General features: G+C 39.9%; 1 protein-coding gene across 1 annotated transcript in view; it reads left to right on the top strand.

The window, feature by feature from the left end:
• FBN2 (fibrillin 2) overlaps positions 1-25270 on the top strand; it is a 254203-nt gene that overhangs the window by 189389 nt on the left and 39544 nt on the right. The window contains exons 41-48 of the mRNA XM_073344871.1: positions 1044-1196; positions 6287-6355; positions 7243-7368; positions 11839-11964; positions 12367-12492; positions 13571-13687; positions 17570-17698; positions 18070-18189. Of these exons, the coding sequence (XP_073200972.1) occupies positions 1044-1196; positions 6287-6355; positions 7243-7368; positions 11839-11964; positions 12367-12492; positions 13571-13687; positions 17570-17698; positions 18070-18189 (966 nt within the window). The remainder of the gene's footprint in view (positions 1-1043; positions 1197-6286; positions 6356-7242; positions 7369-11838; positions 11965-12366; positions 12493-13570; positions 13688-17569; positions 17699-18069; positions 18190-25270) is intronic.

The following is a 25270-nucleotide window of genomic DNA, read 5'->3' as shown; positions in this document are numbered from 1 at the left end:
TGAGCAAATACACTCATCTAAAGTAATAGGGAGACAAAGTATAATTTAATTAAGGTGATTTAATCTGTAGGAAAAGTTTTTTTTTTAATGTATGCTGCTTGCACTCTCAGGGTCACTCTGAGTCAGAATTCATGAGTCACAGTGGCTAGGTCAATAGTTGAAGGGATTTGACTTTTGGCTGAACTACTTTGTTGGTTACTGCAATGGGCCAGCTTTTTCTGGTGCACCCCCTCATGTCCTAGGGTCACCCTAAGGCAGCCTGCCTTAGTTTCCCCTTTTGGAATGTTCAAAAAAAACTTCTCATAGGTTTTTTCTTGGTCAAAAATGCCCCTCTTTGGGGACTGGGTTTATTAATATAAAATTTTACTGTAGAGGCTGCATGGTGAGCTTCATGGTCTGCAGAGAAAGTGACAAATAATTATCTTGTCTTGGACCCACCCACCGTCAACCTAGGCTTGATTTACCATGAAGGCAATGGAGCCTTCTGAACCGGTTTCGTACCAGACGTGGAATTTGTGCTGCAGCAGAATTTCAGTGGCATTTTAGAGACAGTCCACTATGTCAATGTGGGCAGCCACAAACTATGGCACACACATAGTTGAGGACTGCACAATGACTCAACTTCCTGGAGGTCTTCATGCTTTGAACCTCATTGATAAGAACACTGTGGCTTGGCTTGACTGGATTGCATATTCCAAATAAATATAAACAAACTAAAACTCAAAATCCCAAATCAAGTCAATTCATAAGCCCACCCAACACAAGGTTTCTCTTTCTCCTCCCAGGCCTCCATGCCTGGGGCAACTCCCTTGGTCTTGGGTCTTCCCTGAAGGAGCCTTTCCTCACTCCTGGAGGGACTACCACAGATTCCTGAACTTCTCCATTCATTGCAGTCACCTGCTGCCCTTTATAGGGAATTGTCTGATTCAACTCAAGTATACTTCGTTCTGTAATCAGGGTTGGCTGGCCCTAGTCCTTCAGCCCTTAAGGGGAGAACCACCCTGTTGCAGTTACCTTGTAACTCTGAGTGTTTTACCATGTAGATATGAGAAAGAGCTTTTGCTATAGAAGCTACAATGGAACCTCCTGTGAGAATGAACTGCCCTTCAATGTGACCAAGAGGATGTGCTGCTGCACATACAATGTTGGAAAAGCCTGGAACAAGCCTTGTGAGCCATGTCCAACCCCAGGAACAGGTAAGACTTCCCCTAACAATCCTGTTACATTAACTTCCACATCATCTTAGTTCCCTCTCTGTATCAGTTAGTGTGAGTTTCAGTTAAGATTATGCCATTGTCCAAAGGGAATGCAGAGTGATGCTATTCATGTTAGCTGCCAGCAACAATACTTAATCTTCATGGGCTAGACTTGAGTTCAGGCATCTGCCATCATGATCCCAGGAACAGGGTGGCCATGGTTGAAAGTCTGACATGGTACAGTAATGGTGTTGGCACAAAGCAGCTGCAACCTCCTCTCTGACCTAAAGACAGTCAGTGTTGCCCAAATATTGAGCAGTGGTGGATGTGGCCAAGAGAGCTGGGTGATATGACAACTCCGTTCATCCTGGCTGAAGCCTCTTCCAGGGAGGTGCCTAGAGAGCTCATGACATGAATTAAAGATGTTCCTGTTGGCTGCAGGTGGGAGTGAGGGCAGGCAGCAACACCAGTATCTGACCTTCCGTGGGTGAGTTGTCCCCAAGGGAGTAGGAAGGTGTTGATTGCATCCCCCATCATTGGCAGAATGAATCTGGCCTGGGGGCTACAAGGACCACACAAGTTTTTGTTTTAGGTAGAATGGAGCACACTGCTGTGAATTTGTTAATTTTGGATCAGTTGCGTTCTTAATAATTGCCAAAGCACTCAGAGCCTTGTGTAGGCGCTTTTATGGACATAAATCTAATTATAATTGAAATTAAAATATGTGTCTATAACAAATTGTAATATAAAAAGCCACAAGGTACATGCCAAAAGGAATGTCATGAGCAGTGCCTTTTTTCCATGCATGTACGCTGCCATGTAGACAGCTGCAGAATTCTCACTTGTAAAGCTGCTGCCTAAATTGCCACCCAGAAGGCTTGGAAGAGAGATACGGTCATGCAGTGACTGAGGTGGCCCAAGATGTAGATAATACGGTGATTTCTGGAAGAGGTGCTGCAAGAGCAGAGCCCCTACTCCAGTGGAGTAGCTGAGCTCAGCAATGCTGGCACCTCCTCTAGCTGTGGAACTGCTAGACAGATCTGCTATAGACTGCTAGTCTAGATATATATATCATAGACTGCTAGTCCAGATATAGACTGCTAGACTGTGAGGGACATTCTCTTGTAGACTGTTAAAATAGTGGCAGGGCAAGTTTGCTATGGGGCTGGGCGTGCTGTCTCCTCTCCTGTCTAACTTAGAGACTCTGCAGCTGGGAGTGTGCCACCCCTATGGTATTCCTGTCTCCACCAGAGCACAGGCTCAGCTCTGGCAGAGTTTAGGAACTCCATAATGCAAGCTCCTCCACCTGCTTGGTTTTCACTTTAACAGTTTGTTGAGTGCAACCCACTTCTCAGGCATTCACCCACCATCCCAGACCTGACAGTCTGTAAACTCCCTCTCCCTGTCAGCTGCTGTTACATGTTCCCCTTGGAAGGAGAGGAGCTCAGAGCCAGCTTGTGGTCACAAGCTGAACAGTGAGACTTCTGTGAATGGGAGAGAGGGTAGTGGGGTGGAGGGCTCTCTGCTATGCAGAGCCTTACCACGTAATTCTGGGAGCTGCATAACCTATGTCTAATGTGCATGAACAAGGGGCCTTGGTCATTTGTCTGCTTTGTGTATTATCTGATGTTATTTTCTCAGCACCCTGCAAAACTAGTAATCAAATAGAAAGACCATAGTGCATTTGTCAACATGATAAATTCCCACCAGAATACCTTTTTCATCCCAGTGTATGGGATTTCAGGAAAAGTGCAGTTGAATGTTTTTTGCATCCCATGTTTTTCTGAAGCTCAAAATGAGGAAGGAACGACTTCCTGGATTACAACACCAGCAGGAAAATCATCAAACCTATAGTAATTCGTGGAATGCATAAACAAACACCGACATTCAACAATCGAGCAGAGGTCTCATAATGTATTGGGATAAAAATAATCACTTGTATAGCAAAAGACGCCTTTTATTATGTCATTGGTTTTGCCCCTAAATCGGTGATACTCAATCTGCAGTTGTAGTGCTGCATGCATCTTTAGTGGAGTCCATATAACTGAAGTGGTCTTTTTGTTTGCCTTGTCTACCACATGGCGAAGGACAGAATGATACCCAAATGGATCAGAACCGCTTGGGACACCCTGTCCTACAAGCAGCCAGGAAGGAGCAAAAGGGGACCGAAAGGAGAAACGCTTTCCTTCCTTCCTTCCTTTCTGTAAGCAGGAGTATGAAGAATGAAGAGAAGAACTCTTCTTCTAGCAACCAAATGTGCGAAATGAAAGCAAGCATGAGAGATGAAATACTGTGTTACAGTCGCAGAAAACAACTGCAATAAGATCATGATAAAAATATAGTTTCACAGTGTCAGGATCGCATACATAGAGTATATATGGCTGTGTGGACACCATTGAACAAGAAAGTGTCTCTGTAGCTGTTCTTAAATGCTCTTTAAAACCTCTCTGCCTGGGCAATTCTGCAAATAGTTACAGAGTTAAAATATCTCTGTTTCAGGACTTTGCCTGGTTGGCTTTTCTCCTTTAGATGTTTTTGCCGCAGTTCAAGACATTTCTGAACCTCTAATTCCACTAAGGAAGGAGTTTGTGTGGGGGGGTATCAAACACAAATTCCAGTTGTAAATGGTTGAATAGCTACAGTTATTCTGAGATAATGAGTATGTTCTGAAATCTGGGTGTAGGCTGCACATCACAGAAGCAGAGGTTATGGTGCATTGACCGTAACCAGCTTGCTGGCTTCAGCCCAGTAACTCATTAAAAGTGTTGTTATGGTTTGATGAGAACTATATTGTTCCTCTCAATGAGCTCAGCCTTTACATCTTCTCTTTCTGAATAACTCTTATTTTTTTGTTTGTTTGACAGCTAGTTTCACTCTCTCATGTATTTGAGTAACAAAGATTATATAGTTTAATGTTGCACATGCATGTGAATCACATCCATTAACATTAGACAGGCCTCTAACCTTCAAAAATAAGTGCTCTTGTAAGTTTTTACCCTCTCCGCCACTTCTCATTTATGACCAAATTGTATCTGATTAGTTGGCTCATCATTTGAGGTATAAGTAAATCATGAGGGACGAGTTACTGTTAACTCTTGCTGTCAGTTTTACTTGATCTTACTGTCTTTATGAAATGTAATGTAGTAATAAATTTAGTATATGGTATTTGAAAATTACATACAAAAATCTAAATTTAAAAATGTTAAGGTGGCAAAGTCAAGCAATCAAAAGTTAGGAAATGCCAAAATTAAGGTTGCCTTTGCATATGCATTGCAAAAGTCTTTAACTATCCAATCACATACTATTTTTTCCTGCATTATGCCTGCTCTTGCCCTGTGCACACACAATGCTTCCAGAGGCCCCCTAACAATCTATTAATTGTTTTCACTTTCAGATAGCTGGTCACCAGCAAAACATTTAGAAAAGCCAATTTCAGCTGAAAGCTTAGGGCCAAATTAAGATTCCAAAAGGAGTTAACATGGCTGCCCCTGGGGCAGCCTTGATTTGTCCCAAAGTTTTCAGATGAAATTGGCTTTTCTAAATGTTTTGCTGATGATCAATTATCTGAAAGTGAAAATAATAAAATTTAAGGCCACAAGGGGACCACTGTTAGGCTTCTTGTATAGCCCAGGCCGTTGAATATCATCCAGTGACTTCTGTATGAAACCCCAAAACTTGTGATTGAACTTGAACATGGTAAAAATTTGAAAAGCATTGACATGACTGAGTCAATAGTACTAAGGCTTCTCAGTGCGTAAATGAGCGTACATGACTTAGGTGCTATTGCAAATTTAACCCTTTGTCTTTTAGAAACATACTACTTCTTGATTTAATGACTCCCAAGTGATGGAGAGTCCACCACATCCCATGGAAGGTTGTACTAATGGTTAATCAGCCTTAACTGCTGAAAATTATGCCTTATTTTCCCATAATGTTAGTAGAATGGAAACTTAACACCAGAAACTATAAATCAGTTTTCATTTTAATGCTGATGTAATGACTGAAAGAAAAGCGTAGTAACATTTCAAAATTAAGTGTCAAATTTTGCCCTTAAATACATCAGGAAATGAATAGGAACTGTATGTTCACATCCCCAGGGCAGAATTCGGCGGTAACTATTCAGACAGTAAAGTTATTTTGTCCCAGCTCCGCTATTTCACTGCAAGATGCACGAGGCTACCAGTATCAGTGTTTTACAGATTTGACATAGTGAGAGAGGCTTCCTGTTGTGCAAAACTACGCATGTTGATCAAAATGGGTCCATTTTTCCCTTTTAAAAGTTCACCATGTATTGTGAAGGTTTTCTTATGAACATTGCTGTGCTGGTAAAGTCTTATTGACTCAGAGGGTTAATAAGAAATATTTTACTAACAGAGGAGGTATGCTGTCACACCCTGCACTAATTGATTCCATTAAATGCTGGAAAAAAGCTTACTTACAAGTAACTGAATTAATCTAAATATATTGCCACTGCAGTTCCACACTGTAGGATTTACATGCCTTGCCCTGAAAGCCATGGCTCAACAGATAATAGTAAAAGCCATTAGGGTTATCTACATCCCTCATCCTCAAGATGCCTTGGAAGAGAGGGAGTAGTAGTCCCCTATCTCTCCCTGAGTTCCTTGCCATTTAAATTACAAAAATCTCTGAAGAGAAAAGGAGAATAGGAGAGACCAGTGTGGAGTGTTGGCCAGAGTTAATGTAGTCAATGAAAACTAGTTACTGTTAAGTTACCTTCAGTTTCCCTAGTAAAATTGCCTCTGTAGATCCTCAACTGTAGGAGATTAGAAAGTAGTAACAAATCTCAAGAAGTAGGCTGAGGAGTGCTACTTAAACAGAAAATGAAGGCCTGCTCTCCCAAACTCAACATCTGATATAGCTTCAAATGGAGCAAATAATGATATATAGAAGTGTGAATGAATTTCTGAGTGGTAGCTGCACTTATTGGCAAATTTGCTTTTAAATTTTACTTAGAAAAGCCGCAGTAGAATTGACTGGAAGTGCTCTTGGAAAGCTGAGGAAACTTAAAAAATAATTATTGAGGGACTTATACATATTCTTTACAAATGCATAATTTATTTCATGTTTAGCGGAATTTAAGACCATATGTGGGAATATTCCTGGCTTCACCTTTGACATCCATACTGGCAAAGCTGTTGGTAAGTTTTACTAAATGTATTTTCAACAAGTAATGTTTTGCCGCATAGTGTGTCATAGCAATATAATAATACTGCTATGAACTCTGTATACCAACTGTATGTAATAAAACTCTTAATTCCATCATGGAGTTCTGGTGACATCATGAATTGCAAGAGTATGTGGTTTGTTCAGGTCACTAGAACTCATGTTTACTTGGATTTGTAATTAATGTAATTTTAATATAACAGTTGTATGAAAAATTCTCCCTTCCTGCAACTGGCATTTTATATGCTTTCCTCTCTCCCTTTGGAGCTGTATAACCTTCTGCATTTCTCTGCTACATCCTGACAATTTCAGAAAAGTGCAGTAAGTTTAGAATAAGATTTTTATTATATATCTCAGTTTTTATTAAGTATTTTTCTAGTGCCATGCCTTCTTATACTGCTATCATTTCCTTTCCCTCTCCATCCCAGTATATGGTTACAACTGATACACTTTAAAAGAATAATTACCTATAAGAAACTTCCCTCTTGAGTTTCTTTGGGACTTTTCTGCATTCATAACACTTTATACACTGGAAACAGATATTTAATGTTCAGTGTTATCCCATTCCCGTATCTCTTTTCTTCCTTTTTCCAGCTTCCTAACTGATTGATTTAAATCTATAATCCAAATCTTGAGCTTCTTTATTGAATATCATATAATTTATTTGCCCCATCATTCACAACAGCAGCATGTTTAGGGTTTTTTCTACACACACACACACACACACACACACAATTTTTAATACATATATAATATATATTAAATGATGCTGAATAGCTGCAAGCAGAGTGAAATATAGAGAATCCATGGGGTACATCAAGCCATACAATACTCTGTGTGACTAATGCATATCCACTTTCAGATATTGATGAATGTAAGGAGATCCCAGGAATCTGTGCAAATGGTGTTTGCATTAACCAGATTGGCAGTTTCCGCTGTGAATGTCCCACAGGATTCAGCTACAATGACCTACTCTTGGTCTGTGAAGGTGATTTGAATGACAGTTTTTTTCTGTTTTGTCCCCACAAGCATGCTTATTGTAAAGGGGAGCATCAGGGCAATAATTCCAATGCTCTTATACCTTAGGAGGAACAAGTTGTGGGTATTCTTTCAATGGTTATCTCATAATGACCATAGGAGGCACTTGTCTTTAAAAAACAAATGTATGTGCTAGCCAGTTTTTGACCGTTTTTGTTACATTGGTTTTCACGAAACCTGCTAAGTCTTAAACATGTTTCCTTAACAGTCACTTCTCCTTTCTAGGCCAGGCATTGTTTTGTTTTCTTATTTACCTTTGTGAGTGAATTTAGCACTCCTGAATGTGAGAAATAACAGCACTGTCTTGAACATCACGCTTTTGCCAATGCATCTCATTTTTGATCTACTCTTCCAGTACTCTCCTAGGCAAAGACGTATTAGTCATATCCAGTTGTGCAATGTTGTTATGACAATAAAACATGGGAATTAAAATTAGATCACTGTCATAATTTTCACTTGTGCCCTAACCTTGGATTTGAATTCAAGTCTGGAGGTGAAATCCTGCCTCTGTGGGAATTTTGCCATAGGCTTCAGAGGAGTCAAGGTTTCACCCCATAAGATTAGAATACTAACACACTGCATCACTTTCCTAGTGTTTTAATTAAATTATTATTTTGTTAATTATATAAAGTTACATAGGTATATTTATGTACCCAGATATTAATTTTATTTATTTATTTATCTACACAGACTTTTACAGTTCCACTGTCAGCACAATGCAGAGGGGTATTAATTTAGATGGAATATACAGCCCCAAAGAGTCAAAGATGGTAACTTGGTTGTGGAAACTGTTTAATGTTAAAATGTTTTAAACAAGGTTTAGGGTTTGGTACACAGAGACCGTAGACTGCTTAGTTCGATAGCAAACACACAGGTCAGAACATGTCTCAGGATTAGGATGAAGAAGATCTGGGGTCTGAAGTGATGGGAGAGAGAGCGGGGCAGCCATGATGGGGCATCCTTCGCCTTCTCTTGTCTTTTCATCAGCCAGTGTCACAGTAACCCACTTTTGTCCCCCATCTATTTTTTTTTTTAAAGGATCCATCCCCTCATTATTTTGTTTACCAGTTAGGCCTAATTTATAACACATCAGTTTTGCTTCATTGATTTCCAGTTCCAGGCTTTTTTTGTTTACCGAGCATGATTTTAACACATTCCTTGAGTTATATCGGTAGGTCTTTTTGTTTGCTTTTGTACCTTTTTCATCATAGGTTTTGTTGTTTATAGGTTGTTGTGACATTTTATGAACTTTCATTTACTTTACAATTGAGCTCACAATTAGGGCAAATTTGCAGACCAAATTATTGCAACATAATCCCTTTTTTATGAACCAGTTCCACATCAGGTCAGACTTCAGTTCATAAAATTTCAATTATAAACAAGAATCTGATTTTACTTTGAGCATATACGGGGGAGAAAAGGCACTTGGTTATATTTTAAATTGCAAATATTGCATTTTTTTATTTTAAAACTGGAATTTACACATTTTACTTAATTAAATATTACAAAAAATTACAGTAAAACCTTTCAGATATTAACAAAGCTAAAAACTTGCAACTTTATAGCTAAAACAAAACTTAGATCTGGTGCTGTTATATGTTTTAAGATGTTTAAAAACAAACTGGCTTTTATTACTTTTTTGGCTGTATGCCCAGAATGGGTTAAGATGGAAAAAACTTTCTTTCCTTTTCCTCCCCCGATTACACAGTTAAAACTATTTAAAGCTGCACATTTACACAACTGTAAAAAATTTAATGCACGAGTGGTTAAACTTGCTTATTTGGGGAAAAACTTTACCCTGATGGCATGTTTACCTAAGTATGTTGCCTTTTTTAAAAAGAAGCAACAAAATGATGTCTTTGGAACTGCTTTTGCATTCATGAGCCTTTTGCAATGCCCAAGAGTGGTAAAAATTTGCAGGCATTTTTAGACTATGACAGACCCTGCCCACCTGCTTCATCAACATTTGTGAGGACAACATGGTCATTGTGGCTAGTTACCCCAATAAGGGGATCTAACCTGTAAACACTAGCATCGTCCTATCTTACATGCACAAAACATCAATAATAATTACTGACATTAAAAACTAAACAGGAAAAATAATTGCAAAACCCAAAACAATCACAAGAAGGTTTGGTTCTGCAAAACTCCGTGTTTTGAGGGGCTTCTTGAAATTTAATTCACAGTCAGTGCAGTAGCAGCGCTGAATTAAGCTGGCATTCTGCTAACAGGAGGGTTACCCAAGATGTACTTTTAGTAAAAATTGCTACACTACAACTACACTTCATTTTTGCCTCTTTTAAAAAATGCCTTTACATTAAACCTTTGAAGTTTTTACCATTTACAAAAACTACAACCCCTAAATTAAAAGAAAAAGGGAAAACAAAACAAAGCACTTGTAAAAAGGTTAAAAAATGAAGTGCTATAAAACAATTGAATAACCCTTTAAAAAAAAAACAAGATTAAAAGCATGCAAAGCAAACTGTTAAATTACATTCTGATACTACTGGGGTTTTCCTCTAGTTTAAGGCTGATTTTTTTAAACACATTTTTGACAATTTAAGTTGTTATACTGTAAAAATATGGCTTTTATCCAAAATTGGCAAACCTTTTTCTTTCCCTGCTGCCTCACGTTTTGTACACCCTTTGCAATGTACACACACTTTCTCGTAAGGGTTTTTTAAATACACTGTTTAACTTCTGCATTGTGTCAAGAACTTACCAGTTTTTTTACACATTTTAAATTCCTAGTTTTGTTTATAAACCCTTGTTTTTTAAACCAACTTTAAAATAATTGTCTTTTTGCCAAGTTGCCAGCTTTTTGAGTATGTATTAACCCTTTAGACTCACCCAGGGACATAAAATGTATTAATTTAGATGGAATCTATGGACCTAAAGAGTCAAAAGTGTTAACATGACTTTTAAACTGTTCAGCATTAAACAGTTTTTAAAAAGGTTAGGGTTTGGCATACTGACCTTAGTCTGCTTAGTACCATGGCAAACACACCATTAAAAATCATTTTAACCTTATCTTAAAGATACAGAAAAGACAGAAGAACAACTAAAGAAATGTAATGTGTTAAATAAGGCTTTTAGTTTATTAACACACTTTGGGATATTTTCCCTTTATCTGGAGAGAGTTTTTAGAAAGAAAAAAAACCCTTGTTTGACTGGGTTTTTTTAAGATGGCATTGAAGATGGTAATAACTGTCCTTTTGTGGGGAAAAGAGAAATATTTAGTTAAAATGGGCTGGACATGTTGTTGTTGCTATTGTTATTAAAGTCAGATTCCATTTCCTAAGAAGATAAAACAAGACAAATATACATGAAAGGGAAAGCGAAAAGAACAACAAAGAGAAAATGCAGCCACTGTCTACTGTGGTTGCCCTTCACAGTTTCACTTACAACCTTACCACTGGAAAAGCACAGGCACCACATATGGTCTTATCAGCCACTCCCTGACCTAGCAAACTTGTACCAGAACTGGGCTGCTTGGGGCACTGCTTTTTGCTGCTTCTCTATGGGCACAGACTTCAGTTGTGTTAAAAGATATACAGTCCTGACCAACTAAGCCAGTCTCCTATTAGACAAAAGGAACAAGGAGAGAGAGTGATGAAAGAGAAGCCATAAGGTATAGAAGGAAAAGGACTTTGGGGTGAGGGAGGGAGGACAGACAAAGGACAGACAGTCTCACATGCCAGATGCTGTTTGAGATTTAGCTGGAGGTTCGGTGTCATCTGGGTGTCTCTCTCTGGCCCGGGCTGATCAGGACATCTCTCAGGATTAGGTTGAATCCGATCTAAGGTCTCAGGAGATGGTGGGGATAGCAGCCATGATAATGAAGCTTGCTCCAGTTGCCAGTTTTTCTCCCAAAATCATTTTTTAAGGACCCAAAAAGGGATTGGTGGGTGGAATAGCCCATCCTACTTGATTTATTAGTTAGGCCTAATTTCAGTTGATTGATTTTCAGTTCTGCACTTTTTTTGTTTACCAATTTTTTACATAGGTACCCTGAGTTATATTAGTAGGCATTTTTGTTTGGACTAATGTAGCCTTTTTTATTTGCTTTTGCACCTTATTTCATTAACATATGTTGTTATAGGTTATTGTAATATGTCTTGAATTTTTACTTTTTATAGTTAAGCTTACAGTTAGGGTAAATTTGTAGGCCCAATTATTGCAACAGGGCTTAGATCCATAAGGTCTGATTCTTTCCTAACCCTGGTTTTTCATTGTTGGAATTCTATTAACTTCAGTTCATTCTGTTGACTGGCTTACACTGGTGCAAGTGAAAGGAAATTCAGGATCAGAATCTCCATTCTCCATGTTATCCTTCCATGGCACTAAAAATATCTGTACTCTAGACCAAATAAATATATTGTGGCACTTGACATTTGAATTAGGATTCTTTATGTTTCAGATATTGATGAGTGTAGCAATGGAGACAATCTCTGTCAGCGAAACGCAGACTGTATCAACAGTCCTGGGAGTTACCGCTGTGAATGTGCTGCAGGTTTCAAACTTTCACCTAATGGTGCCTGTATTGGTAAGAAATCAGTTGATTCCACTGCTTTGCTTGAATCCATTTGTATCTATCACATTTACATGTTTCCTGTCGAGATGCAAGAGAAACTTTTTTTTTTTAGTTTGCTTTTCAAAACTATGTAAAAACTTTACGATCTAGCCATATTTCTCTGTTCATAATAAGAAGAAACTCCATGAGATTTTAAAACAACTTTCTTGAGGTCAAGCTATTGCTAGAATATTTTTGAGACCTCAAAATGTATAGACAAAAGGAAAGTTCCTATAAAATCAGTTTTGTAATGATTCTGTTTTGGTTATGAATAATTCTGAGCATGATTTAAATAATTTACTAACTTTGTAAAAACATGTTTGTGAAAAATGAATGATAAAAATCTATGTCACGTGTTTTATATTTTTGTTGTAGATCGCAACGAATGTTTGGAAATTCCTAATGTTTGCAGTCATGGCATGTGTGTGGACATGCAAGGAGGTTACCAGTGCATCTGTCATAATGGTTTTAAGGCATCCCAAGACCAAACCATGTGCATGGGTATGGAAGGGATATGCTTTGAGTTCTAGACAATGGAATGTATTTAGAATTTGAATCGTATTAGGAGGTTATATTTCTATTAAAGTACTGATTTCATATATTAAGTATCAATGAGACAAATTAGAATTTCCTTTAAGAAAGTGCAAAGTGCTTTGAAGTAAAATATGCTTGATCCTTGTTTCTTCTTCAGGGCTACACATCACTGAATAAAATATAAAATCAGTGTTCATAAAGATGTGATGATGAAGTCTTCATATTGAAGGGCACTTAATATGATTAAATCCCTGTTATTATTGTGCTCTTATGGTGATGTGAAAGAGATGTCACTAAGATACATAAATCACAGAACCATAGGTTCTTGTCCTTGACCTTTTGGTCTGTTTGGATTTTTAGAATTGTAGACATTATATTATTATGAACAGGTAATGCATGTATGCAGCTCCCTTTGTGTCACTTTTTGGTTAATGCTTTGAGAAAACAGCCAAATATAGCTTCTGCAGCTTTTGTAAATAAGCCTCGTGTAAATTCTGGCTCTAACTAGGAGTTCAGTGTCCCTCTGGAAATATAGGAAGTATTCCAATTTTCTTATTATACAAATATTGGAAACTTCTTCATATGCTGCTGTGTCCTTGTGTATCTTCCTTTTCTCAATTTTTTCAGTTGAATCACATTCAAATTATTTGTGCAGGGTACTTGGCAACTGACTTGTTCTAAGTCCAAATATCCAAACTTTGATTATTTAAAAAAAGTAACAGTAACCTTTTTCATAACTCTCGTAACTTTAAACTAACAGTTTTTAAGGTTTCAAACATAAATCCTGAAAACAACTGCATATAGTAAAAATATCCCTATGATCCTGCCAACTCTTACAAAAAATTTCAAGTCTCACCTTCCACACTACAAAAAATAAATTTAAAAATTCTGCAAAATAATCATGAAAACTGCCATTTTTTCTTAAAAATACACTAGAAACTAATACTTGAATAAAGAACCTTTGCAAGATCCTTTTGTGTGCATACCATATTAACAAACAACTGGGAAGACAAGTTCCTGTCTACAAATTTATTTGTCTTTGCAGATGTTGATGAATGTGAACGCCATCCATGTGGAAATGGAACTTGTAAAAACACAGTTGGATCATATAACTGCCTGTGTTACCCAGGATTTGAGCTCACTCATAATAATGACTGTATGGGTAAGTACTTTAATCCAGTACTTCAATTTCATTGCTGCTACTTTGGTGTCACATGGGGAGGTATTTAAAGAAACTTAAAAAACCCCTAAACCATAGTCGAAACTGACCAGGGTACTAGCAAAGGCAAGGAAGTACAGAAAATGATACTGTTACCTCCTTTGTGCCCTTCTGTAGATAACACTTTCTCAACAAATCATTATTTTGGATATCATTGAAAGAATTTTCTTGTGTCATTCTTTAAAAAGATGCAAGCCCTGACTCTTTGGTGCACTGGAACTGCTTTGCTCTGGTCCGATAGTGCAAAGCCGTCCCAGCCACTGGAGGATTCCTCTATGTTGAAAAACCTTCGAGTAGTGCTGCCATAGTGGCTTTTGTGCCATCCGCCTCTTGGCTTCTGGCATAGAAGGAAAGGAGGCATGACTGATATTCCCTTACACTCAACTGATCCCCAACTGCTGTGACGGTTCCTGGGGGCCATTGGCAGCCAGCATAAATCACATCAGGGACTGGTCCAGCATCTTCAGCGGTTGCAAATATGGCTCAAAGTATCTCTTGCCTCACTCCCACTGGAGACTTGTGCTGAGCATTCTTCAGCTATAGCAATGATTCAGGGCCATTGCTGAAAATGATACTTCATCTCAAGTTGTATGGCACTGTTCCTTATTTACAATACAGGATGTTTGCCCAATGCATTAATAACATCTAAATAAGTGGTTCTCAGTAGTCCCTTGCGTCCCAGTCACCACACAGCTGTGGCCCATGTGACGTTCTCAGGTCTGTAAATCGGGTGAGGTGGGAGGGGGACCTGACCTGGGTGCAGAGCCAGCAAAGGGTACAAAAATGGGTGGCACAGGATCAGGCCCAGTGGTATCAGCCCCAACCCCAGCAGGATCGGTCCCAGAAGCATTGGCAGGAGACCAGGATGTTCAGCACCCCCCTACTCTGCAAGATTGCAGGTCCAGTGACCTCAGCTGGAGCAGGCTCCCTGGCACCAGGTCTGCAGTGGCAGGTGGACAGGGTGGATTGCATGTGTCAGAGTACAGGTGCAGAGTGGGTGGTGCAGGGGTGGGAGTGCTAGGGCTGTGGGGGTCGCAGGCAGGGTCTGGGGCAAGGGGTGGGAGTGCAGGGAGTTAGAGATGTGGGAGAGGGTGCAGCTGGTGCATGGGGGACAGACTGCAGGTGGGAGGACTGGTGGCTGGGGGCAGTCCTTGGGGGAGATAGATGCTGGGGGCAGTTGCTGGGTGGTGGGGGGGGGGGCTGGATGCTGGAGGAGCAGTCCCTGGGAGAGGTATTCTGCCCTGGAGAGGGCACCCTGTCTCTACAGGGCAGGCACATTTGCCAGCCCAGTGTTGGGGTCTGAATGCTGGAGGAGCAGTCCCTTGGGGTGGGGGGCGGGGGAGAGGGCTGGATAAATCCAGGGCAGTCCTTGGCTGTGAGGGCACCCTGCACTGGGCAGTGCTCTCCATCTTTGCAGGCAGGTTCTGGGAGTATGCCCTCTGGGCACTCAGACCAGCTCTGTGGAAGTGAGGGTGGCAGTACACCATGCCATGCTACCCTTACAGTAAATTAATTAATTTTAACAGTGAATGTTTTGACTTATTTTGCTAAATTAAAATGCTCTTGGTAGACATTCGTCAGTGTTGAAAGAAAGGTACTATATCTATTTGAATCATATTGCTGTCATATAACAAATACGAAACCTTATTTTTTTAGTAGTATATATATTGTGTGGATGCGGCCCACATAACACATAGAGAGCTGCATGTGTGTCCCACAATGTTAAATAGGTTGAGAACCAGTGATTCAAATAAATAATTTTCTTCTTACAATTGTGGTTTTTCTAAGTTAGCTCACTTCGGTACCTCTTTTCATTCATGTTGATACATTGCAAAAGTGCTCATGATATCACTGCCTACAAGTTAATTTTTTTCTTTTTGCTTAAGTCACAGAACGTTCTTCTGGAAACTTGGGTTCTGGACCCCTTATTATCATTATTATTATTATTAAGACTTCCTCCCCTCCCTTTATACTTCCCACCTCTAGACTAATAGCTTGTCACTCGCCCACCTCAGATTTTCATAGCTGAACTTCCATGCCAGTGTGAAAGAGGGAGTGCCCTCAGTATTAGGGAAAGAGGGAAACACCAGTGCCAAGGAAGCAGTCTCTATTGGCCTCCCAAACTCTCTTGCCCTCCCAAGATTACTTCATCTACCCACAGTCACTGAACCCATTTTTTTATTTTCCACTGCATGCATCCAATGAAGTGGGTTTTAGCCCACGAAAGCTTATGCTCAAAAAAATGTTAGTCTCTAAGGTGCCACAAGTACTCCTCGTTCTTTTTACAGTCACCACTGTTTCCAGAGTACAGCTAAGTTTTTGATAGTTTTCTATAACCATGGTTCCTGGATCATCTTTTTTAAGAGGGAGATTAAAGCCTTCCGGGACTGGAGAACAGAGTAGGTCAGTTGACATCCTCTCCTCTAAGGGGAAAATAAGAGCCTTCACACAGGCTGAACAGAGGAGAAGAAAGTCTTTAAATTCCTTCCAACTCCTGGAGAGAACCAAAACACAGTCTATAAATCATTTTTACATCCTTTTCTCCTCCAGCAGAGGGGAAAAAAGCAAAACTTGCTGCACATGGGCAACAGAGAATGCAGCTTTAAACAGAAGAAAATCTACAGCACTGAACTGAAGCCCCTTCCTTTTGTGTGGCAGAATGGCTGCTGATCCACTCCCAGTAGCCCCAGCAGCTATCCTCCTCTCTCATAATGGCTCCATGCTGTTTTCAAGGAGGCTAACAAGCTCAAGTTGATTCATAGCCCGGGGTCATTCATTACTATTCGCCTTCCTGCCCTGGAGCCCCATGGCATTCTCCCTCAGCCATGCCCCTGTCCACTGAAGGACAGCATAGCTCATCACAAGGAGATAATAACCAACTACAAATATCTGAATGGAATAAATAGCATGGAAAGAGAAGAATGGTTCCTGAGCTGTAACCAGTAACACAGAAATTGCCATATTGCATCAAATCAGTGTTCCATTTAGTTCAGTATTCTGTTATCAACAGAAACCAGTATGAGATGTTTCAGAGGATGGTTGAAACCTCTGCAGTAAGCTATAAGGATTATATACCTGAGAGAAGAGTGTTTAATCTTCAAGTCTCAAATTAAAATATTTTTAAATAACAAAGAGTAAGTTGTCTCTAAACCAACTAGAATTAACAGCTAGCATCTTATTCTACCTGACACACACACTTTTCCTTTCATCCACCCCATACTTTCCCATCTGCACTGTCCTTGTTCACGTGTCTTTTTAAATCTGTTACTAAAATGGCTCTGTAGAGCTAATTGGGTATTTCACCAGTGCTCAGTCTCCCACTTGTTGTGGTCTCCTGAACTACAGAATCAGCTTGCAGGACGCAGGATGATTCAGTGCTGTCTGCAATATACATTTTCAGAAATGTGAAAAATAATAAAACAAGTTCAGTGAAAACATGAGCACATCTAAAACGCCAGATGAAATCCAAAATGCCCCATGTAACATTTTCTACTCTGTGCATGAAGTTAGTATCACACAAAGAGTCACTTGGCAGCAACTGAACATCTCCAGATGCAGTAGCTGATGTAATGCTGCAAGTTTAAAAATTGTAATACCCTATAAAAGGGGGTGTTGTTTAAACAGAACATATGCCTTAATGTACTGAAGTGAGAGTTACTTTCCACTAGCTGTCAACTGTTCCCTTGCTGCTCAGATTTGTCTCTTCCATGGAATTATATATTGCAACTTTAGTGTGTTTATACCATACTGTATATACTGTGTCTGCATATACATTCTAACTGTTAGGCCTCTTGGAAAGGCTCAGCCTCTCTCGTTTATTTACAGATATTGATGAGTGCAGTTCCTTCTTTGGTCAGGTGTGCAGAAATGGACAATGTTTTAATGAAATTGGTTCGTTCAAATGTTTATGTAATGAAGGATATGAACTTACTCCAGATGGCAAGAATTGCATTGGTATGTACTAAACCAACCAGAGATTCCAAACTTCTCTGACTTGAAATAATCAAACTGTTGGCCCCATTTAGAAGTAAATATTACAATCTGAATAGCTAAGATAGAATACTGAGAACAAAAGACTTACATTAAGAAAATTGGTGGCAAAAGTGTGAGGGTTTAGAATAATGTCAATTGTTTTCCTTTCCCGAGCTCGCTTAAGTCGATGAAGTCAGGAAAGAACCTATAGGCTCATAAAAGACAACCCTCTGGCTTACATCTCTGTTGTGGATGACAATAATATCAGCCATTGTTACATAAACATAAATAATTCACTGTTGCATTAATTTCAAAATTTCCACATCCTTATATATTCTATTTATTCTTTTAAGATACTAATGAGTGTATGGCACTTCCTGGTGCATGCTTTCCTGGTACTTGTCAGAACTTGGAAGGGTCATTCAGATGCATCTGCCCACCAGGATATGAAGTGAAAAGTGAAAGCTGTATTGGTAAGGCTGTTACTGTTACTTCTGAATGATTTACCAATATAGCAGACTATCTGGTGCAGATCTGATGAAAAACATGTAAATATTGTTGATGAAAAGTCTCTTCTATTTTAGCAAGTCATGATGACAAGGAATAAGCAGCAGTCATCAGCAGCTGTCCTTTTAGCCAGCAGGCAAGATATTATGAGCTGTAGTGAGAGAAAAGGATGTAAGGACTCAATGTTTTTCATTAATCCAAATTAAAAAATATTTTGTCTAATGCTCAAAGAATTTCCAGTCTTTCTTTCTTTTCCTAATCTTTTTTCCAAATGAAAAAAGAGAGACTATCTACTGAATATATACAGTGATTACAAAAATTATAATTTTTGGCAAGCAGTGCATTAAACGGCGATTCGAAGTATCTCGTATCATAGAATTGTGACGTTTAAAAATCTTAATAAAACTATTGAGCTACTTTTCCCTATGGAAACAGAGTTTTCTAAATCAGTTTCTCCTAACAGATGTTTTCTGTTTTTGAGTCTTACAGCCCGTGGGAGCATATGCATCAAGATTTCAATCCCAAATTCATAGCAGAGATGGTGAAACAGATCTTTGTTTCAGTTTTAGAAGAATAACTTTGAGAACCCTGTTGAAAATCAGTTCAACGCTTTAACGTCACCTTTCTTTTCTTGTTTTGTGGAGGAGAAATACAGAACTCTGCTCCAGTGCAGCAGCAAATTGAAACCATAGTTACCAAATTAGAAACAATACCCAAACAAGTTCAGTCCTCATCAGGAAAACTAAGAAGAGGGCTAGCATGAACCTAAAAGTAAATTTATATATATTTATATATATATGTTAAAATTAATCCTACAGTATCCTTACTGAAAGTCTTACTCAGGGAGAACGCCTACTGAAGTCAGTGGGAGACTTGCTCAAGTAAGGTCTGAAGAAAACCTCTGTTCATACTTCAAGATTCGGTCTGTAACAATTTAATCTATCTAAATCTAGGAACAGTGGCAGATGTCAAAGACACTGTAGATTTTCCTCTTTTAAAAGTATGATATATTTTCTAAGATCACAAGTTTTTCATGCAAGTATCATTCTACATTGTTCAGTTTGCCTGCTGACTTCGCAGCTCCTTTTGGCTGCTGCTGCCTATATTAACAACTGAGTTTAAGATTAATCCAAATCACCTACAGTTATAAAATCCTTCTAAATGAAAGTTGTTGCGTCCCAGGAATATCACTGTTTAAGACCATGTTTAATTTCCTCTCAGTGTCTTGTATGTTTTTGGACAACACCACAGTAAAACTGTAAAATATTCCCTTTAATCAACTTTCAGTTCCAACAAAAAACAGAATTGCATATTCCTACTTTCTTCATCCTGCCGTGTTAAAAAAATTCTGTTAATATCTTTTGCTTGATATAGTGTCATTTTTATTAATATTTTGACTAATATCACAATATTTTGTAATCAGTTTATTTTATGTTGCTTTTCTAATGTGCAGCCTTCTTTGTAATGCTCTGTTACTGTATTTGAAATTTGTCCATTATTGCTAAATTCAACTCATTTACACCTGTGCAACTAGAGTTCGATGTGTAAGTGAAGGCAGCGTTACTCCTGGGGGGTTCTGTACCAAACCATTACAAATTCTGCAAAATTCTGCAGATTTTATTTGTCAAAATAATGCAATACAATCACACCAGTTTCAATTGTTTTGGTAAGTTTTTTTGAACTACAATACAGAAAAAATGTCATAATAACTATTCAGTATTTCCTAAACACATGAACGTTAAGTTACAAATACTTAGTAACTAGTACCCTCCATTCCAGTTATAATCCTGGATTTTCATTTAAATTACATTAGAGAACACCAAACAGAAAGAAAAAAAAAAGTAGAATGTCATTTTAAATTGCTCAGACTTTCACACATGAAAGTCATACAGTTTTGCTAATCATTGTCCTGGACCTAGCTGGGTACTTTGAGAAGTGCTTGGTTCTGATTGTCCTGACAATTATTGACTGCTTGGTAAATGTTTTATTTGCCCTCAAAAGTCTTTTTTATTTTTAAATGGGTAAGTAAAAATCTAACCCCATTGTACCACTTTGGCACAGGAAAAAAGTGAGAAAGTGCATAGATCTTCCTAGCTGATTCCCTCACTGTCATTTATAAGGCTTTATATCACTCTGGCAATGTAGGGCCTTAAAACTTCTACAAGTTTTTATGCTCCTGGGGGAATTACTGAGAATGGGAACAGTTAACTAACAATAGAATAATTAACAGTGTTACTATGCAGACAGGTTGCTACATTTCTCCCTCAGAGAATGAGATCAATTAACCATCAACAACAACATTAACAATGTTTTTTTTAACAAAAGCTATTTTCTTTAACTTATAAACAAACAATTTTCAGTAACATGATACTAATATTTAATTGTTTTTTCAATTCTCAAGAAGTTACATTTTACTAGGCAGGCAGACTGCTACACTTCTACCTCCGGGACAGAGCCTTCCTCCTGGATACCCGGCTCCGCACCCCGCAGCCACAGTATCAGGAGAGAGGGACAGTGTCTCTCTCACTTGTTGGCCAACCCTGCCCCCTGACGGTGATAGTCTCCCCCACAGGCACGCATGCGAGTCCCCCTCCTCCCACAGTGATTTGCATCTCTGAAGCTGCTCCAGGCACCCTAAGCTGCGGGGAAGAGACTCGTGTCCCCCTGCAGATTTTCTTTGAATTTTTCTGCATGAGGGGAACAGAAATATGAGGGCCATATGAATTCTGCTCCCCTGCATTGGTGCAGAATTCTGTCAGGAGTACAGTGTGTCTCCATGCACGTGCAGTTATATCAGATGATGTACCATAAGTCAGTAATTGTAATTTTTTCTAAATGTCATTAGTTATCATCATTCTCTCTCAAGACCTGGAGAGCATTTTGATCCTCTAATAAGAAGATTTGATTTGACTAGAAGTTTACAACATGCATGACCCCTGTGAGAAGCAAAGACTAATGAGGGGAGTTGGTCAGGCTTTTAGGTTGACCAGCTGGAAATCCACCCAGGCCTGCAAAAGTTCCAGACCCATATTGCTCATTGAAATAAATGTGACTCGGTATCTGTTTTGTAAATTTTATTAAAACTGTTAAGCTAAAATCAAATCAAGAAAACATATCACCAAAGAGAAGTTATTAATATTAAAATAAGAATCAAATCAAGTCAAACCAGAAACAGTATCATATGATGAGTATTCTATGATGTTAGGAACAGCAGTTAGATCTATGAATTCTACAGTTGTTTGAGAAGACTTTCCCAATTGAGAATGTCTGGCCTTCCTAAGAAGTGCAGGTAATGGCTATCAGCTTGCCTTTTGAGGGTTTGGATCTCTCTAGTTCTATGCTGGAGAATCTGAAAAGGACCAGAAACACAAGAAGATCCCTAGAGTTCACTCATTTCACCTAGACTTAATCTTTTAAAATATGTGACTACTGGGAAATTACCAAAATAATCCATTCTAACCAGGTGATCATGTCTTCCCAAAGTTGAGTATGTCAACTCTAACTTTGCTGCATGAAATTGTGAGTTCATATCAAAACACTGGTTCCTTCTGCTAGGAATCTCAGTACTTTTGTCACGTTTCACCGTTCTGCTCACCATTTCTTCAATGCCATTATGCATCTGTGGCCAGAATACAACTTCTCTAGCTCTCCTTTTTGATGTGGTCATTCCAAGGTGATCTTTGTATATTCATTCCAATGTTTTTCTTTCCCATCACTCTGTGGGAACCACAAGCTCTTGCGAGTGTATCTGCCATTACTTAGTGGTGTCCAGGTTAGAACTTCAGGATCACATCATAGTTCTGTATTTTTTAAAGTAGTCACAATATCCTTGATGGTGCTTCTCCAAGCCACTTTTTGTGTATTGCAATCAGAGATTTATGATTACTTTCTGCTTTGAAGCTATGGCCATAAAATTGTGAAATCTAGTACATCCATCTGCCAGACCTAATGTCTCTTTTTTTCAATTTGCAGATATGTCTTCTTTGCAGCCATTATAGGCATACATGCATACAAAACTGGTAATCAGTTCCATAACACTTTAATAGTACTACTCCCACCCCTCCTTTCAAGGAACATGTGGAGAGTTTGTTGTCTTTCGGGGGGCCAGAAAATTGCAGCTCTGGAGCTGCTATCAGAATGTTGTTTAAATCATTGTACTCTCTTTTGTGCTCTGGCATCCGTGCCCATTATGGTATCAGTGTTCGCTTTCATGACTGCTAGATTCTCTAACATCTGTCTCATAAAGTGAAATATTTCTGGAGTCTAATATATTCCAAAAGGCAGTTTTAGGAAGCAGTATCTGCCAAATGGTGTGTTGGAAGTGCAGTTCTCCTTTGTTCCTATGTGTGCTCCACCATAGAATGTGCATGTGTTCATGCGCTCTTGCTCAGAGATTTTGGTTAGCAGTGTCCGCACCTGCACTCTTTATATCCTTGGATTGTGATGCAAGGATATATAGGGAGAGGCAGACATACCGCTGCTCCAGTTCCTTCTCAACTGCCCTTTACTCGAGACAGAGCATAGTGGTGTCCACTGTGAACTTCTCAGCTCTTATCTTCTTAAGAAAATAAGAATTTTCTTCCTAATTGTTGTTATTTGCTTTAGCATGTGTTTGTGTTTCTGCCCCTCTCCCCTGATCACTTTGCAGTCAGGGTCTTCTACCCTCACTCTTGTTGTCTACAACCTCCCTGCTTGGGTTATGCCAAAGATCCAGGGTTTCAAACCCTGCCAGAGCTGCCACAGGTCTTTCCCCCTCAGCAAAAAGCATCCCAGCTGCCTTGGAGAGTCATAGGTCTCATCTAAGAGCAAGGTCTGCACGAGGCTTAAAAGCAGATCTCACAAGCTGAGGGAGGATAGATTGACGCTCCTCCTGATGGAGTGCTCATTGAGACCTGTGGGGGGTTCCAACTCCCTTTCCCCATATCTTGGCCTCGGTCACTTAGTCCAGACTGGTCACTTCAAAAGACCATAAGGCGGATTCGGAAGTGAAACACTCAGAGGTAGAAAACCCATTCCCCGGAGAGAGACTCTCCAAAAGGGGAAAGTCACTTCTTTAAGACACGGAGCAAGGAGACTTTGCGTCCCAGTATGAATACTGCTAAGGTTTCTGCAGGCCCCAGTACCAAGATACCAGTACCCAACAGAAAAGACTTTTGGTATGCCTCGTGCTGAGATGTCTTCTAACAAACTACCGTGAGTGGCACCATTGTTGGTACTGGAACGGGAGACCTCTAGGAGACCCCTAAGAAGCCTTCTTCAACCAGTGCTCCAGTACTGCTCTTCTATGTATGCAGCCACAAGGAGCACATTGACCTTACCTCCACACTGCTCCCAATACTGTCCACCTCAGGTCACATTGCACTCAGACTGTAACTTTTCATTATCCCCACTGCCATCTCAGGTTCCCGTTAGCACTGTGAAAGAATCATCGAATATTAGGGTTGGAAGAGACCTCAGGAGGTTTTGGCCCAATCCTCCAATTTGTCTGGGTCACTCTGGACCCTCTCCTTACCCTCCAGTGTATCTACCTCTCCCCCCAGCTTAGTGTCATCTGCGAATTTGCTGAGGGTGCAATTCATCCCATCATCCAGATCATTAATACAGATGTTGAACAAAGCTGGCCCCAGGACTGACCCCTGGGACATTCCGCTGGATACTGGCTGCCAACTAGACATCGAGCAGTTGATCACTACCAGTTGAGCCCAACAATCTAGCCAGCTTTCTATCCACCTTATAGTTCATTCATCCAATCCATACTTCTTTAACTTGCTGGCAAGAATACTGTGGGAGACCGTATCAAAAACTTTGCTAAAGTCAAGATATATCACATCCACCGCTTTCTCCATATCCACAGAGCCACTTATCTCATCATAGAAGGCAATCAGGCATGACTTGCCCTTGGTGAATCTATGTTGACTGTTCCTGATCACATTCCTCTCCTCCAAGTCCTTCAAAATAGACTCCTTGAGGACCTGATTGATGATTTTGCTGGGTACTGAAGTAAGACTGACCAGTCTGTGGTTCCCTTTTTAGCCCATGTCCCCATTCAGGACATTTGCAGGGCTGCTGCATGGTCTTCAGTTCACACGTTCACCTCACATTATGCGATCGTCTCCCAGACAAGGGAAGACACCGGGTTTGGTAGGGCTGTGCTCTTCCCTGAGAATTTGTGAACTCCTTCCCACCTCCAACAGATATAGCTTGGAATCACCTATTGTGGAAAATAAAAAAGCAATCACTCGAAGAAGAAAAGACAGTTTACCTTTTCCATAACTGGTGTTCTTCGAGATGTGTTGCTCATGTCTATTCCAGATCCTGCCCTCCTTCCCCTCTGTCGGAGTTGTCTGGCAAGAAGGAACTGAGTGTGGGGGAGCACACAGCGCCCCTTATACCGCACCATGGAGGCACCACTCCAGGGGTCGCTAGGGGCACTCCCCTATGGGTATTGCTAGGGGAAAAACTTCTGGCACTGGTGCATGTGGCGAGCATGCACACCTATTGTGGAATACACATAAGCAACACATCTCAAAGAACACCAGTTATGGAAAAGGTAACTGTCTTTTCCTCTCCCATGAAGCCCTCTTAGTAACAGAGGAACCTAGGTTTGCCTTCATAAGGAGTACCCAAAAGGATCCCTCTGGTACCATCTCACCATTTCGAGCCTGAGTGTCCTTAGGTTATCCTGCATCCCAGCATACAGTCTTCTCCCGCTTGGTACTGATACCGCCCCACTGCCGATCTCTGGGTCTTTTTAGTAGGACATGGGGAGGATAATTCCTCAGATTGGGATTTTTCCATCCAGGATTCTGCCTCCATTGCATTCCGACTCCATTCTCTGGAGGTAGTGCCCATGCCATCCCTGGCAGGAACCCCTGTGAAGCCCACTCCCTTTCTTTATGCAGCACTTCAGTGGGCTTTCTGAACCCATGATCTACAGACACAGACTGGTATTATAGGATACCTCCCATAAGAGGCCCCATCTTTATCAACAGACATAGGTACCATACGAATCTCCTCCCCAGGACGAGAGGAGCAGGAGTTAAAGGT

Source organism: Lepidochelys kempii, chromosome 5 (assembly GCF_965140265.1).
Source record: "Lepidochelys kempii isolate rLepKem1 chromosome 5, rLepKem1.hap2, whole genome shotgun sequence".
NCBI lineage: Eukaryota > Metazoa > Chordata > Testudines > Cheloniidae > Lepidochelys > Lepidochelys kempii.
The sequence above is the reverse complement of the archived record's forward strand: the minus strand, read 5'-3'. Positions and strand labels throughout refer to the sequence as shown.